Below are 18827 nucleotides of genomic sequence, written 5' to 3'. Positions count from 1 at the left end.
AAAAAAAAAAAAAAAAAAGACAAACTGTACTGAGTACCTAAAATAAAATGATCTATTTTGCAATACAAACATTTTACTAATTTAGCTACACTGACATTTTAGAACATTTGGCAGCCTAGTTAATAAATGTTCAGCAAATGGAAGCTCCTGTAGCATTAGCCTACCTTACAGAGAGTCAAGAAGACAAACTTAACAATGGGAGGTAGAGGGGAAAAGAAAAAAAAACTTATTTTCAAATGATACAAAAATTAGTGAGGGTTTTTTTCTTTTCATCAAGGAAGAAATGTGAGAACTGTATATACTTGTTATACCATATTCCAATATTTTCATTAAGAATTTATTCTCAAAGGGAAAATTATTAGTTTAGGTCTCAAAAGCATTCTCACTTTCTGTTCTAAGTAAAGGGGAATGGTCCAAAGGTCCAATGAGACAGAAGGACCATCTTCCCACTTGTTTATGACACCACCAAGGGACATAGAGAGCTGAAAAAGAAAAACTAAAACATGTCAGGCTGGATACCAATTGCATAGATAAGACTGCTATCGTTTCAACATAATTTTGGTCAAAAAAGGATGACAAGAAATTCATGAATAGAGTTTAGTACCCTATAATCCAACCCTAATGTATTATATGGCTTATAACTATTAAAGACAGTATGAATACTATTTCTATCATGTCTAACAGTTCTTCAAAAATGGAACATGAAAATCTAAAACCTGTAAGAAAAATACTTTGTCACAGTACAAAGAAATATTATCCTCAACAGAATAGAGCACTATGATGTCATCTGATTTTTTTTTTACCGCTGAAATAAATAGCCATTTCACGTCCTTACACAGTCCCACTTACAATCACACTCTAATTACAATAGGACAGATGTCAACCCCAATGGTATTGATGAAAAAAGGGAGGGACAGAAAATCTGGACTCTCACTATTTTAGACAAATCCTTCCCAAATCCCAGTGGTAAAAAATTTTGAAGAGGACTCAGCAACTGTCAGGAGTCTCTGCCAAATTAGCACTACCTTGTCACCATCTCCTATCACCCCAAAAAAATGACCACTATTGTATGGTTTTCATCTCATCCTCAGAGAGAAGCTACCACGGTCTATTTTCATCTAGCTTGAAGATAGATATTCAGTCACAGTATTTCCTGGATAGCCACAGTATTTCCTGGATAGCCACATTAATGAAAGCATATATGGCAATCTTGCTTGGTTTTTGGTTATATTTTGTGTTTTCTCCACAGGAAGAGACAATTATCAATGAGGAAAAACTGGAAAAAGTAAGAGGTCATGAAGGTCTCATATCCAGCACTACAGTTCTCTTTTGCTCTATAACTAGAAGAAATTCAAAAGTGATGTGTTACAAATCAGAAACACAGTGAAGATGAACTGTACTGGGCTTAAATCAATTAGATTGTTAGCTATAAAATTCTAAAATCTGACTAGGTTTTTAAATGTTCTTACTTTAAATATTCAATAAAGTTTTTAAATTTGTTTTAATACGTTAGTAAAATTCACTCTCACACACAATGGAGAAGGCATACTAACCTAACAACAAACTGCATCTCACACACAATGGAGAAGGCATACTAACCTAACAACAAACTGCAAATACCACTAGGTTCTAATGTAATTAGTCACAATGTCAAAAAATCTCTGAAGTTTCATGTTTGTGGTATTAATTATCACTGCCTTGTCACACATCATCAAGTATTTTTATATACCAAGTAACACATATAGCTAACATATATAAAAGGATCCTAATAAGATATGCTTCTCTATTTCATAGTATTAAAAATACTGTTGATTAGAGGCCGGGTGCCATGGCTCATGCCTGTAATCCCAGCACTTTGTAATCAGGCAGAGGCGGGCTCATCACCTAAGGTCAGGAGTTCAAGACCAGCCTGACCAACATGGTGAAACCTCGTCTCTAATAAAAATACAAAATCAACCAGGTGTGGTGGTGCACGCCTGTAATCCCAGCTACTCGGGAGGCTAAGGCATGGGAATCACTTGAACCCGGGAGACGGAGGATGCAGTGAGCCAAGATTGCGCCACTGCACTCAAGCCTGGGCAATAAGAGCGAAACTGTCTCAAAAAAAAAAAAAAAAAAAAAACTTGATTGAAAGTATTATTGGTACAAGACATCTGTCTGAGCACTGTACCAATTCACAAGCGATCAAACACCAGAAACACACTGGATTATAAACTCATAATAATTAGCCATTTTGTAGTCTATCTGTATTTTCTTTTTAAATCTTTAAATCACTAAAGAGTACCCTTGTGTTCAAGGAAAAATAATATTGCTTTTTCTATCAAAAAATGAGAATATTATTAAACAATTAATTTCTGCCTATAACCTTTCCATAGTTACTTTCTATTTCTAGGTTTCCAAAGTTAACATTCAAAGTAAGTTAATATCTAGATACTCTTCGTGCATTGAGTAAGCTACCACCAGGGGCTACCAGAGTTTGGTCAATGTCCAAACAACAAACTTCAGCCATAAACTAGTTGATTAGTGGCATAAATCCTGTTTGGGAGAGGTAATGTAACGGATTAGAATCATTAGTATTTGTTATGGATTGAACTGTGCTTCTCAGAAAGGTATGTTCATGTTCCTAATCTCTAGTACTTGTGCACATGACCTTATTTAGAAATAGGGTCTTCTCAGATGTAATCAAGTAAAGATGAGGTCGTACTGAATAGGATAGGACCTAAACCCAGTATGACTAATGTCCTTATGAGAAAAGACAGACAGAGACACATGGGGAGACCACCATGCGATGATGGAAGCAGAGAACGGAGTGATGCACTTACAAGCCAAGGAACCTCAAGGACGGCAGTTAACTCCAGAATCAGGAGGCAAGCATGGAACAGATTCTCCCCTAGAGCCTTCAGAGAGACCATGGCCCTGGCAACAACTTGATTTCAGACTTCTAGCAACCAGAAGTGTGAAACAATAAATTTCTGTTGTTTTAAGATGACCAATTTATGGTATTTTGCTACAACAGCACCAAGAAACTAAAATAGTATTGATAAATGTCAGCTTATAGTATTGATAAATGTCAGCTTAAGAACTACAATTCTGTCTTGAAGATGCTACATAAAACATATTTTTTGATTTCCTTTCTTTTTAAGACAAGCCAACTACAGTAGTGAGAAAAGGTGAAAGAGTAGAACAAGGAGTTTGATCTGTAACTGACTGTGAACAATCAACTGAGATAACTCATGACCTTCACACCAGCCTATATATCTTCAGTGACAAAATGTTAAGTGCATTCACAAAAAAGGTAACATCCAAATGCCAGATATAAAGGAACTAAAGACCAGAGGGTTAGCAAACACATAAGCTGATGCTACAGCAATTCGGGCAATTGAGAAGGTGCTTTGATGGGAAAAGTACTTGTCATGGTTACCTACGAAGACTCCACAGGAAACACAGTCATATTTGCATGATAAAGACAGCTTCAACATAAGACACAGCCTCTCAAATAAAGCTCTTGCAAAGGGTTATAAAGTTACTCAACAGAAACTGGAGACTAGGGAAAAATTAAAATCCACATAGCACAGGAAAATTGTGATGCTCAAAGTTCATCTGTCTCTGGATACTTAGAATGTTGATATTTACAATTTCACAGACCTAAAATTGTAGCCCCATTCAGTATTAAGAGACATTACCACAATCAAAACTTATCAAAGTAAACAATTTTGGGCTGCTTTAAGTTCCTGTACAAATGGGAGTATCCTCACCTCTCAAGGAAATAGAAATGCAATCTGGAATCCAGTATTTACCGTATTACAAGCCACCAGAAAATTAAGTGCCAGAATAGCATTGGGCTAGAATAAGATCTCCCAAACCATTTGAAAAAATACTAAAAAATAAAGGTCTTTCTATATATACTTCCTTGCTTTGTTTGAAGAAAATTATAAAGAATTGAGATCCTCACATGATGTTTTATCCAAAATGCTCTTAATACTAATGTAGGGACAATTATACGAATACAAAGTTATAAATATTTAAATGCACATAATGCGGCAAATACAACAAATGCCTCTTACTTGATTTCTATACTTTTCTTGCATTCAAGGTTACCTTATGATCTGTGAAGGTGTCCGGCTAAGATTTTTGTGCTCACTGGAGAATTTCTGAGACTGTGACCCTGAAGAATGACTAGAGAATGCATGTTGTCTTACTCCTGAAGGATGCTGCAGTCGAGGAGGTAGTGCTGATGGGGCTTTTATTGGCTTGCTTGGATTCTTTGGCCCTCTGTAATCCATATCTGTGATAAGAACCCAAAAGTACATCATAATATTCATATTATAAACAATCCCAAGTACCATCATCCCAATCCCAAAGGAATGATAGCCTGATGTGCTCCTACCAGAATGGAAATTTTGTCCAGAAGTGGAAGGTTTTTTCATCTTCTTCCCTGACACTGTGTTCCAGCTTTCTGGGGGAGGTGCCTTGAGGTTCTTTGATGTGTGCCTTCAAAGGGGAAAAGACTTGTGATAGCTTAAAATACCCTAGTAAGAATACTTAAATATTCTGCATATTTATTTTCAGCTTATATAAGAATTTCTGGTTTTATTTCTTACATTAAAATAAATTAGAATTAAGGTACAAACAGCATTTACCAATCCAGATGTAATTCTAATGAAATAAAATGGTATTAATCAAAAGCATATTTTCTAATTTAAAAAAAAAAAGGCTAAATCACAATCTAAGCAAAAGTTAAATACAGAATGACTTATTCTTTTAGATAGGATAATGGTACTGTAGTTAAGGCAGGGAAGGAAGTCTTTATTCTGTTAGAGAAACATATAAACATCACTGGAGAAATCGTGTGATGTTTGGATTACCTTCAAAATATGCCAATTTCATTTTCATTTTTTAAAAACATATTAGGGAAAATAGATTAGAAAATATTGCCTAGGCCAGGTGAGGCAGCTCATGCCTGTAATCCCAGCACTCTGGGAGGCTGAGGTGGGCGGATCACAAGGTCAGAGGTTCAAGACCAGCCTGGCCAACATGGTCAAACCCTGTCTCTATTAAAGATACAAAAGATTAGCCGGACATAGTGACACATGCCTGGAATCTAAGCTACTTGGGAGGCTGAGGCAGAAGAATCACTTGAACCCGGGAAGCAGAGGTTGCAGTGAGCCTAAATTGCGCCACTGCACTCCAGCCTGGGTGACAGGAAAGACTATGTCTCAAAAAAAAATTAAAAAATTGGTCAAAATGCTGTGAGCTGCTAAAAATGGGTGTTGAGTTATACTGGGATTCAAAAACTGTGCTGTTGGTTATATTGGGGATCTATTCTTAATTTGTGTATGTTCAAATTTTTCCACAGTGAAGTTTAAGGTATGACTTACTACCTTTTTCTCTAATAAAGCCCAGCAGCAACTGAAACAAAGGTGCTCTAAAATAACACTGTATAAGGTAAGCCAACAATATTTTGCTACTCCATCTGACAAACACTGACTGAACACTAATTACACACAATGCAGTACTGAATGAATTTAAAATGAATCCCTCCAAAGCTCCCATATTACGATCTAGTCAATTTCTTAAACTGCCTTTGTGCACACAATGGTACATTTTAAACAGTAAGCAACAAAACAATCTTCATTTAAAGTTTGACAATGTGCAAAATACTAAATTTGCACATTTAGTGCTTTTCTAGAGGTCAGAACAAATGTACTTTCCTTTTTTTTTTAGACGAAGTCTAGCTCTGTTACCAGGCTGGAGAGCAGAGGCACGATCTCAGCTCACTGCAACCTCTGCCTCCCTGGTTCAAGCGATTCTCCTTCTCCTCCCTCAGCCTCTCGAGTAGCTGGGATTTACAGGCATACGCTGCCACGCCCAGCTAATTTTTATATTTTTAGTAGAGACGGGGTTTCACCATGTTGGCCAGGATGGTCTCGATCTCCTGACCTCGTGATCCGCCCATCTTGGTCTCCCAAAGTGCTGGGATTACAGGCATGAGCCACCGCCCCCGGCCCCCAAATACACTTTCTATACATGGGCAATATCTTTCATTGAATTTGCAAATATAGAAAGCCATTTTAAAATGCTCATGATTAGGCTAAATGGAAGAGGCAGTAAATGCCTTAGCTGAAGAGTAGTACATACTTCTTTCCCAGTTCTTCAACCAAAACTGGTCCATTCTCAGAATGAACTCCTTGAACATCTGCATTCAAAATTTTCCATTGTGATCCAACCTCACCTGTTAAAAATTCCAAAAATGAAAAGGAAAAAAAAAAATCAGTCACCTGCTTCCTTTGCATCAATCAGTTTTTTGCGTTTTTTTGTGTTTTTTTGTTTGTTTTGTTTGTTTGAGACAGGGTCTCGCTCTGTCACCCAGGCTGAAGTGCAGAGGCGCAACCTTGGCTCACTGCAACCTCCACCTCCCCAGTTCAAGCCTGGGATTCTCCTGTCTCAGCCTCCCAAGTAGCTGGGATCGCAGGTGCGTGCCACCACACTCAGCTACATTTATTTTGTTTTGTTTTGTTTGTATTTGCAATAGAGACAGTGTTTCACCGTGTTGGCCCATCTGGTCTCGAACTCCTGACCTCAAGTGATCCACCTGCCTCGGCCTCCCAAAGTGCTGAGATTACAGGCATGAGCCACCACACCCAGATTTTAAAATTTTGTCTTTAATTAAACAGAAAATAAAGTTTATCAGTAAAAACAAAGTAAGTACAAAGAGGTCTACAATAAAATCCATCTCCTTAACTTCCCAGACCTCCATATCTCCCACCTAAAAGAAAGAAAATCTTTTCTTCTTTGTCCCTCTAAATTCTTTTCTAAACTGATTTTCTATATTGTTCAAAAAGTAGGAGCACAATATGTTAAGGCTCTAAACAAAAGAGGCAACATGCGCTGGTTCTGAAGGCAGGGCTATGGTCCCACATACCCCAGGCTTCCAGGTATGGCTTTTCCACTTGCCAGCAATATAACCATGGGCAAGTTATTTTTCTCTCCTTTCAGTTTCCTCATAATGCAAAATGGAGCTAATAATAGTACCTACGTCACAGAACTCATGGAGATGGAATGAGGGTGCACAGGATACACATAAGAGATACCAACTTGCACACAGCAACCACTCTACAAGTGAGAGCAACTATTATTACAATTATTATCTTCCCATTTTCCTATATTAAAATGTGCAACTGTGAGTTTTATCCCTAAAAATAGATCCATTAACTGTTCTCTTACAATTAATATTACGCAATTGTAAATCCTTGATAAAAGAGGAAATAAGCCTAAGTTTTCTTCCTATTGTTAAATTGCCCACACTGAATTGTGTACCTGCCAAGTACAACATACAGGACAATGTTTTAAGCAACCTCCCACTTTTAGTAGTAAACCAAAGTCCTCAAGCTGATATTTCATTCTTCATCAATGACAAGACATTTTTCCTTCAAAAGTTTCACAATAAAAAAATTCTTTTCTGAACTTAGTTCTAATCAAAAGTTTAAACTACATTTTACACACTTGAGTAAACAAAAGTCACCTTAGAGTCATCTCAGTTTCTTAAAATTTTATCCAAATTACCCAATGACCATGTTATCCAAATAAAATGGTCAAGCAGTACAGATGGAAATAAAATACTCTAAAAAGGAAAAAAACAAAAGCATGTGCTTTACCATTTACTTTATCAAAAGCACCTACTTTACCAAAAGCAATTTCAACCTCAAAGGAAATATGCTTCACTTAAAATAACATGACTTTAGTGATACAGCATAAGCCATCTTCTCTTCTCTGTCGAGAAGGGTGAGGAGAGAGACCTTTAAACCCTGGATTTAATCTAGTTTGTTCTCTTTCAAGTTTTCCTATCAATGTAGTAAAAGCTTCCACAATTCCCTTCTACAATTAGAGCAGATTTATGACAATCCCATAAGGCAGTACCTGAATGAATCATGTTCTCTTTTTCCTCACCTTTAAATACCCCAGAACGAGAACTATTAAAGGTTCTTAAGATAAAATCCTGGCTAATCAGATGACTTCACATAAGCCAATTTATCATAAAGTAAATGTTTCCTCCGTAAGTCAAAAATAAATGTTTGTCAATGGCTGTTTTAAAGTAGTTTTTTAAAAGGCAACATTTTTTGATGGAAATAATTTCTGATGAGAATTAACTTCCATATAACATTTTTTGTGTATGTGGCTTTGTTTTTGTTTTTGAAATAGCAATATTTTTCCATAAACAAGGAACAAAAAACAAGAAGAGACCTTGTAAATTATCTTACCTAGGATTTCTTCTGCCTAAGCATTACTGACACTTTGGACTAGGTATTCTTTGTTGGAGNCCTCGACACTACTGAATGTTCAGTGGGGGTGGGGGGGCTGGGGGGCGAGTGAGGGGGTTAACCACTAGATTAAGAAACACTGATTTTAATCCAACTTTCTCCTTTTAACAATCAGCTACTCAAACCCAGGGCAGCTGCTTATTCAAATTAATTGGCAAAAACTTCTCTGTGGTTCACTTTCCTTCCTCAGTCCAACAGTAAACATTATGTATCAACATCATCCAAGATGATTTTCATAAACAAAACTAAATGACCTATAGTCAATTTTGAAACAATTTCAGTCAATTTTAACAAAAAAAACCTCAATATCTGAAACGTTATTATCGTTACTTCTTTGAACCAAGTAACACCAAAGGCTGAACTGTTTCTTCTTTTTTTTTTTTTTGTGATGGAGTCTCGCTCTGCCGCCCGGGCTGGAGTGCAGTGGCCGGATCTCAGCTCACTTCAGCTCACTGCAAGCTCCGCCTCCCGGGTTCACGCCATTCTCCTGCCTCAGCCTCCCGAGTAGCTGGGACTACAGGCACCCGCCACCACGCCCGGCTAGTTTTTTTTGTATTTTTTAGTAGAGACGGGGTTTCACCGTGTTAGCCAGGATAGTCTCGATCTCCTGACCTCGTGATCCACCCGTCTCGGCCTCCCAAAGTGCTGGGATTACAGGCTTGAGCCACCGCACCCGGCCAGGCTGAACTGTTTCTAAAGATCATGTGATGGAATGCCACAGTTTCAGATACATACAATTTTAACAATGTATTCAAATGAGTCAAAAAGCTAAATACTTGTAAACTACTAAAATGTATATACATGATACATATATTCTGAAATCCCAAATTAACAACATATTCACACCTCAGTTGTTTTCTCGGTTCGTATTAGAAAAAGCAAGGTTTCAAGTAAAATCTCTTATTTTACATAAGTCACTTACTTGACATTTGTCTCCAACTTCATATTGTAAGCCAGCAGCAATGGAATAATCACGTTTTTGCTGAGCTGTTAAAAAAAAAAAGGTCAGTATAATATAAAGTTAACTTATTTTCAAGTGCTACAAAGCAAATTTATGGAAAATGCAGATTTTTAACTCACCTTGTTTAGACTTCAGCCAAATTTCATATTCCACATTTCTATAGACTGCAGGATTGAGTGACTTAAGAACCTTTCTAGACAAAGGCAGGCTAGTAGAGCTCCCATTGTTCTTCAGCTGCTAAATAAACAGAGTCAGGAAGTCCAATCAACACGAGTCTTTTAAAACATTTTTGTTTGAGATACACGTAAAACTAAAGTCAAATGAAGAAAAGAAACTTCAAAAAACTAGGAAGCCACCAAATCAATTTCTTAGATGATCCTGACTTGACTGAAACGTACCAGAAAAAAGAAAAAAAATTAAGATTTTAATGTATATGCTTTCTTATATTAAAGAGCTAGTTTTAAAACCACTTTTAAAAAAAATACCTCATTGCCTGACAAAGGTTTAAATCCATTCACATCAGCAGCAGCAGCAGTTTTACTCCTACAAAGAAAGATAACCATAATTAGGGGCAGAAAAAAGGTATTTGCATGTAATTACCTTCTAACCTCATCTAAAAGTCTTCAAAGTCAGAACTATGCTCCAAAAACTCAGAGCTATATTCCAGTGAGCTCATACAAGTTTTGGTATAAATGTATCTATATATAAAAGGGTATATGTATGTAAATGTATATATATAAGATAGAAGTCAAAGACAACAGTAATTCTAACTGGCTCAGTAATCAGTAAGAGAACAGAAATAAACAGTGAAATTTGGGTGGGTAGAATAATTGAATTTACTCACGTGTATATTGAAAGCAAGTTTTTACATTGTTTTGTAAATTCAATATACCAGTTTCTTTCAATATACCCATTTAAAAAAAAAATCCATTTACAACAAAATTATCTATAGGCAGATTCGACAACCCGTTTATTAAAAACACTCTCCATCAGCTGGGTGCGGTGGCTCACGCCTGCAATCCCAGCACTTTGGGAGGCAGAAGCAGGCAGATCACCTGAGTTGGAGAGTTCAAGACCAGCCTGACCAACATGGAGAAACCTCGTCTCTACTAAAAATACAGAATTAGCTGGGCATGGTGGCGCGTGCTTATAATCCTAGCTACTTGGGAGACTGAGGCAGGAGAATCGCTTGAACCCGGGGGGAGGAGGCTGCAGTGAGCCGAGTTCACACCACTGCACTCCAGCCCGGAGAAACAAGGGCGAAACACCATCTCAAAAAAAAAAAAAAATACTCTACGTCAAATAATGTTCAGCACAATGAAAGCACCATCATCAGCCCTTTAAATTCACAGTCGCATACATACCTACACATTCATATACTCAATAACTAACTTGAGTGTCTACTATGTGCCATGCACTGTACACAGCTGGCCCTTGAACAACACAGGTTTGAACTTACACACAGCTTTTTTTCCAACCAAAAGCAGATCGAAAATACAGTATTCTTGGAATGTGACACCCAAGTACACAGAGGGCCAGCTTTTCATATAAACAGATTCACAGGGCCCGTGGCAGGACCTGAATATGTGCAGACTGTGGTATACTCAAGAGTCCCAAATCCCCTGGTATACACCAAGGGATGACTGTATTATTAGGTGCTGGGGTCTAGCATTTAAGAGAACAAAAACTCTGCCTACATGAAATGTACAATCTGGTGACAACAGATAAAAACTAGTAAGTAATGAGTATGTTAAATGCTGATAACTGTTAATAAGGAAAAAAAAATAAGTAGGCAAAAATGAGTGTTGAGATGTAGGCTGATACAGTTTAGCTTTGTGCCCCCACCCAAAATCTCATCCTGAATTGTAATACTCCCCACATATCAAGGGCAAGACCAGGTGGAGATAATTGAATCATGGGTGGTTCCCCCACACTGCTCTCATGATCGTGAGTTCTCACAAGATCTGATGGTTTTATAAAAAAGAGGCCACAGTGCCTCAGGCCTGTAATCCCAGCACTTTCGGAGGCCGAGGTGGTCAGATCACCTGGTGGTCAGATCACCTGAGTTCGGGAGTTCGAGACCAACCTGACCAACATAGAGGAAACCCCATCTCTACTAAAAATACAAAATTAGCTGGGCTGGTGGCGCATGCCTGTAATCCCAGCTACTCAGGAGGCTGAGGCAGGAGAATCGCTTGAACCCGGGAGGAGGAGGGTGCAGTCAGCCAAGATCACACCATTGCACTCCAGCCTGGGCAACCAGAGCAAAACTCCGTCTCAGAAAAAAAAAAAAAAGGAATTTTAATAATGCAATGTAAAGGTAATCCACATTCCAAGGACAAGAGTGCGGTATAAAAAGAAAAACTAAACACAATAGTGAACACATCTTCTTATACACCTACTCTACCATCTCCAGTAAACTTCTCCAGCTTACTAGCCCCTACTCTATACTTCATTTGCCAAATGCCATATAAGACCCAGTTGTTTCTAATACCATTACCACCAGCAGCAACCAAAGGGCACGTGCTGGATGTGCTAGAAGTCCCCCAACCCCAATCACAGGTAATAAGTTGTAACAAGCTAGTCATTCTCTCTTCCAATGCCCCCCATGCTCAATGACATGGTGCTCAGAGAGAACCATAGAGCAAAATTTCTATCTATGCAAAGTCAGTCCATTCTAGAATTAAATTTACAATGGCAGACACTGATTCAAGTTAGAAAGAAATGGTGGCCAAATTTTCAATCAGGATCAGAAAATTTTAATTCAATAAATACTTGGAATTACAAATCAAGAGATATACATATATTTTAAGTTATTTTTATAATAAAGAATTAGATAGCCTAAGGCTTAAGTTCCATTTATATTTCTAGTGTCACAGAGTGTAACATACCAAGTACAATCCTTTCATACTCTCATACAACAATATATACTTTTAGTTTCAATAAGAATACAATAGGGTTGGTTCTTATAAAAGAGTAAACATCCTAATATAATATCCTAATATAAACATCCAAACAGTCCCATAATAGAAATTAGGTAAAAATAGTGGCAGGGATAAAGAAACTTCAGCAGACGGCTATATTTTATGAATACCATTAACACCTCAATATATCTTATGCAAAGACATTTACTGAAATGTAAAGACATTTACTTAAATGTTTCCTTGTATGGCACTAGAAAAATATTTTAGGATTTCATTCTTACTTGCAACTGTCATCCTCTGAATCTGATATTTCACTGTTGTCTTCATCAGCTACTTCCAACGTGTCTAGTCCCATCACAATTTTACTAACATCAGTTTTAAATACCTTCTCATACAGCAATTCATAAAGGAGAGCTGCAATTAATGACAGACAGATTTTCCAACATTAACTATAGGGAGTTTTTTAAAAACAGGAACAGACCGTAACATTGTAACTTTCTATTGCTCAGGCTTTTAAAATCCTGACTAGATACCTGCTAAACCTTATGGTCAATAACATAATTTAATCAGAAAGTTACCCAGGGTACAACTAAAATTTCTGTAAGTGCAGTTAAGTAGTTTAAAATAATCGCAAAAGACAGTGCCATTTTAAAAACTAACACCATCACAAAAAGGTACAACTGTGAAACAAGTAGGACAATAGGAAAAGCCAACACACACATACTAAGCAATTATTACTACTACATTCCACACATTGTGCACCTCTATATATCCTTACGTTTAATCCCAGCACAGTGAAGCATTATTCTGATTGTAGAGATAAGGAAACTGAGACTTAAGTACGTCATACAACATGCCCAATCTTAAGAGACTTGGATGAAAAACAGTAAGAAGCATTAAGATTGCTAGAAAGAGGAATATAGTACATACTAGCTGACAATTCAGAAGACTTGGATGCTAGTCTAAGCTTTCCCACTAATTGTACCCTTGGACAAGCACTTCTCAGGTTCCCATAGAAAAAGAGGATGTTTGACTACATAACCTAGCTCCAGATTTTAATTTTACATAAGCAACTAAAAAAAAAAAGCTGTTACAAAATATATTCTCAGCAGCCACTGAATGAAAGAAGCATATTTAGACAACTCTGTTGCTTTAAATAAAGTAAAATTTTAAAACTCCAGTCTCAAATATAGGGAAATATATTTTAACAAAAATTCAAAAATACATGGATTTTAGGATTCTCATTTGGTTTTATTACGATGAGCTTTAAGAAAACAAATGTACTAAGAATTCACCAACAATGGGGCCAGGTGTGGAGGCTCACACCTGTAATCCCAACACTTTGGGAGGCCAAGGCGGGCAGATCACTGGCGGTCAGGAGTTCGAGATCAGCCTGGCCAACACGGTGAAACCCTGTCTCTACTAAAAATATACAAATTAGCAAAGTGTGGTGGTGCACATCTGTAATTACAGCTACTCAAGAGGCTGAGGCAGGAGAATCGCTTGAACCCAGAAACCAGTGGTTGCAGTGAACTGAAATCATGCCACTGCACTCCAATCTGGGTGACAGAGCGAGACCCTGTCAAAAAAACAGCAAAAGGCCGGGTGTGGTAGGGCTCACACCTGTAATCCCAGCACTTTGGGAGGCTAAGGCGGGCAGATCAGTTGAGGTCAGGAGTTCAAAACCAGCCTGGTCAAGATGGTGAAACTCCATCTCTACTAAAAATACAAAAATTAGCCAGACGTGGTGGCGTGCACCTGTAATCCAAGCTACCTGGGAGGCTGAGGCAGGAGAACAGCTTAAACCCAGGAGGCGGAAGTTGCAGTGAGCGGAGACTGAGCCACTGCACTAGGCGACAGAGCGAGACTCTATCTCAAAAAAGTAGCAACAACAACAAAAGAAACATTGGGTGTCCACCTCTAAATGAGTTCCCACAGAGACTTCCTCTTATAGACCATCTTTCTTCCACATTCCAGTAACAGGAGTTACAGCCCTTATATCACCCAAACCACAGGCACTTAGAAGCACAGGAAAGACAAGCTCTAGGAGCTATCTTTCCCAGAGCTGTTTAATGTCCAGATTGTGACTAGCTAGGAGAGAGAGAAGACATACCCCAGGGTACAGAAGCTACACTTTCATATCTTACAATGGATTAATTTTTTTAAATAGTGTATTGCACATATCTTTACTGGTTACCACTAGCTTAAGAGCAGAGGAAAAAGCTGTCACAAGCCCAGTACCACTGCTTTGTATGACTGATCTGTGCTTTGCCAGTACAGATGATATAAAATAAACTGGTAGGAAGGGTCACTGCTCTTCTATAGCAGGGATTCGCAAAGAGAAGGACAAGGGGAATTCATATGCCCAAGAAACATTTGGCAAAATCTGGAGATATTATTAGTTGTCACAAAGGGAGAGAGTGTGTGTTACTGCCATCCACTAGGTAGAAGCCAAGGATGCTACTTAACATCCCTGAAGTTCACAAGAGAGCCCTACAACAGAGGATTATCCGGCCCAAAATATCAATAGTGCCAAGGTTCAAAATGCTGCCCTGGAGCCAAACACAATCAAATGTTTGATTTGCTCAGTCACCTGGATTTTCAAGCTATACACTAACAGTTTTTAAAATGCATACAAATCTTTATTACTGAAATTATTGTAGGAAAAAACAGTCGGTATTTATAAGTCAAACTCTAGCCACAAGCTCCCTTTCCTCCAATTTCTGTTTTGTTTTGTTTTGTTTGAGTTTGAAACAAGATCTCACTCTGTCACCCAAGCTGGAGTGTAGTGACACAATCATAGCTCACTGCAGCCTTGACTTCCTGAGCTCAAGTGATCCTCCCACCTCAGCCTCCCAAGTAGTTGGGAAAACAGGCATGTGCCACCATGCCCAGCTACCTTTCCTCCTACTGCAACACATTTTTATTACAATATTAATACTCTTGGTAATTTAAGGTTCTAGGACGTAACTTTCGTATCACAATAGAATTATTTGTTCTGATTTGTTTATATTAAGACTTTATAAGTTCAGGAATATAATTTCCCATATAAACACAAGGTGATACTTACACTGACACATAGCAGAGCTTTCTTTATACTTTATGGGATACACAATATCATAATGATTTCCATTTGAAAAACACAGTAATACCTGAAAGGGAAAAATAAAAGAAACATTTCAGCCCCTCATATATATGACATTTACATAGCAATGTACGTCTCCAATGCCTCTGAATTACTAGATCATTTCCAAACAGACAGTGAGTATTTTAGGAGTAACCTAAAGCTTCAATATTGTCAAGCTACAGTACATCCATATGTTGAAATGTTATATAAGCATTGAATCAAAAAATTCAAAATGATTTCTGGAAATGTTTACAGGATCACAAAAAAATAAAAGTAATATATGAAAACATGCTTTCAACTACTTAAAGAAGAAAATTAAGACACTGTAAGAAAATATTTGAAAACCTTATTAATGCTAACCTCTAACAAGCAAAATTAAACAAGCATAATCAAAGATAAATTTCTTTGTATAAGTGATTTTCTAAATCATCAGATATACAAAGAAAATGAGCATTTTGTTTAGAATATAATAATATATTTCAAAATTTGTTTTGAAAAAGCCAGATCCCTTAAAACATCCCAGAAACCCCAAAACTCTTCTAACAGTAGTATTTTACTTAATTCCCCTCTAACTTACCACCACTAGAATGGTGGAACACAAGTCACTTCAATTTGGCCTTCATGACTCCAAAATAGCTACTTAAGACAAAAATTCTCTTATAATAAGTCAGATGATCTTTCTTTCTAGGCTTCACAAAATTTTTCAGTTGCTTCTGCTTTATGACAGATAATGCAACGACACCCTTGTGAGTAAAATTTACAACAGGGAAATATATATGATTACTAGTATTCCTGGATGTAATGGCAGAACCTATTTTCACAAGTTATTGTAGTACTTAATGTTTACATTGACAAAAAACTAACACTCTAATTCACTGTATATATTAATGTCTCATCTCTTTTCAGTGTTTCTACTAAAATGTTATAAAAGGGTTAAAAACAGTAATTTGTGGGAGCAATAAAAATACATACGACTGAAAATAGGAACTTTTAAGAAATCAGAATACTATAACCTTAATATGGAAATATTTCAAAAAATCATTTAAAATTATAGCTTATGAGGTCATGGTAGCAACTAAGTGGGTCTTCTACTTAAATATTTTACAACACTTTGAAAAATTCTTGCCGGGCGCGGTGGCTCAAGCCTGTAATCCCAGCACTTTGGGAGGCCAAGACGGGCGGATCACAAGGTCAGGAGATCGAGACCATCCTGGCTAACACGGTGAAACCCCGTCTCTACTAAAAAATACAAAAAACTAGCCGGGCGAGGTGGCGGGCGCCTGTAGTCCCAGCTACTCGGGAGGCTGAGGCAGGAGAATGGCGTAAACCCGGGAGGCGGAGCTTGCAGTGAGCTGAGATCCGGCCACTGCACTCCAGCCTGGGCGACAGAGCGAGACTCCGTCTCAAAAAAAAAAAAAAAAAAAAAGAAAAATTCTTACCTTTTCAGGAAAATTATTTTCAGTTACTTGTGAAGGAGAAACATTTGGTTCCCGATAAATTACAAAATCTTTCCTGAAAATAACATTTAGAAATTATTTATAATGGACTATACTTGATTAATTTGAATTTAATCATTCATTCATTAATTCATTCAAGGACCTAATATGTGCCAGGCACTGTCCCAACCACTGGAGATACAAAAGACAATGAGATAACTAAGTTGTAAAATATCTATACAAAAGTAACTTTTTTAACATGTAAAATTTCGAAGTTGTTTATATTTTAAATGTCAGATATAATTCTAAAGGGAGACTTCAAAAATCAAAGAAATTTTGAAGATGAAATTTAAACAACATTCTGAAAAGAAAAAACAAAGTATTTACCTGCTTCTCTACTGGGCAAAAGTGGCAAAATTGAATACAGGTTTAGCATCCCAAATCTAAAAAGCCAAAATCCCAAATGTTCCAAAACCTAAAACTTTTTGAGCACCAACATGACACTCAAAGGAAATGCTCACTGGAGCATTCTGGATTTCAGATTTTCAGATTAGGGATGCTCAACTGGGTAAGTGTAATGTAAACATTCCAAAAAAAAAAAAAAAAATCAAAATCCAACAACTTCTGGACTCAACCAATTCAGATAAGGAATACTCAATTTGTAACATGGTATTTTAGTACAGTTCTAGTGGCCCATTCAATGCCACTGACCCTGAGAAAGTAGAAAATCATTTCTCTATAAGGTTGATAAGTGATATCTTACAGAACATAGACCGGAAAAATTTCTGTGCCCTTTTCCAAAGTATTTTGAGATTTAAAATTTCTCAACACTGACCTATCTAAATGTCAAAATCTAATTGATGCGATTAAAAAAAAACTTAGAAAAGACGCTTCATAACCAAAGTATAAAACAGCTTTGCTATTTTAACATTTTTAATATAATGGAATATAATTTCCCACTGGTAACATTTTCTTTTACTTATGTTATTACGGTGTTTACCTGTACATAAGAGAAAGGGCACTTATTTCCACTTGTCCTACCCATTCCTGTATTGAAGAAAAAAAGGTGGCATATAAGTGTCTCACACTTTTTAGATTACACTTTATACTTCTATACACACATTTATACAGCATATGTAATGAGTTCTTAAAGTTCATTATTATTAGTAGTATTGTGAATATTATAAAAACGTTTATGTAAAGCAGATCACAATATGTGGCATTTTTAGTAGAGATGGGGTTTCTCCATGTTGGTCAGGCTGGTCTCGACTCCCGACCTCAGGTGATCCGCCCTCCTCTGCCTCCCAAAGTGCTGGAATTACAGGCATGAGCCACCTCACCTGGCTCAAGTTGATAACTTACTGAAGGCAAGAGTTATCTTCCAGCCTAGCCCCCAGGAGCGAGGCTGGCACATGGTATAAGCTTGGGAAATGAAATACTGAATAGAGGAGGCCGGGCGCAGCGGCTCACACCTGTGATCCCAGCACTCTGGGAGGCTAAGGAGGGAGGATCACCTGAGGTCGGGAGTTCAAGACCAACCTGACCAACATGGAGAAATCCCATCTCTACTAAAAATACAAAACTAGCCAGGTGTAATGGCCCATGCCTATAGTCCCAGCTACTCAAGAGGCTGAGGCAGGAGAATCACTTGAACGCAGGAAGCGGAGGTTGCAGTGAGCCAAGATTGCACCGTTGCACTCCAGCCTGGGCAACAAGAGCAAAACTCTATCTCAAAAAATAAAAAAAGAAATATTGAATAGAAGCAGAAGGCCGGGCGCGGTGGCTCAAGCCTGTAATCCCAGCACTTTGGGAGGCCGAGACGGGTGGATCACGAGGTCAGGAGATCGAAACCATCCTGGCTAACACGTGAAACCCCGTCTCTACTAAAAAAAATACAAAAAAATTAGCCGGGCGAGGTGGCGGGCACCTGTAGTCCCAGCTACTCGGGAGGCTGAGGCAGGAGAATGGCCTGAACCCGGGAGGCGGAGCTTGCAGTGAGCTGAGATCGCGCCACTGCACTCCAGCCTGGGGGCAGAGCGAGACTCTGTCTCAAAAAAAAAA

General features: G+C 37.8%; 1 protein-coding gene across 1 annotated transcript in view; it reads right to left on the bottom strand.

Moving 5' to 3' along the window:
- OTUD4 (OTU deubiquitinase 4) overlaps positions 1 to 18827 on the bottom strand; it is a 48079-nt gene that overhangs the window by 14753 nt on the left and 14499 nt on the right. Inside the window, 11 exon segments of the mRNA XM_017881527.1 lie at positions 4099 to 4285; positions 4388 to 4491; positions 6139 to 6205; positions 6208 to 6232; positions 9241 to 9305; positions 9399 to 9516; positions 9765 to 9822; positions 12485 to 12617; positions 15274 to 15355; positions 16770 to 16842; positions 17767 to 17813. Coding sequence (XP_017737016.1) covers positions 4099 to 4285; positions 4388 to 4491; positions 6139 to 6205; positions 6208 to 6232; positions 9241 to 9305; positions 9399 to 9516; positions 9765 to 9822; positions 12485 to 12617; positions 15274 to 15355; positions 16770 to 16842; positions 17767 to 17813 — 959 coding nt within the window.

Source organism: Rhinopithecus bieti, unplaced genomic scaffold, assembly GCF_001698545.2.
Source record: "Rhinopithecus bieti isolate Rb0 unplaced genomic scaffold, ASM169854v2 scaffold_12478, whole genome shotgun sequence".
NCBI lineage: Eukaryota > Metazoa > Chordata > Mammalia > Primates > Cercopithecidae > Rhinopithecus > Rhinopithecus bieti.
The sequence above is the reverse complement of the archived record's forward strand: the minus strand, read 5'-3'. Positions and strand labels throughout refer to the sequence as shown.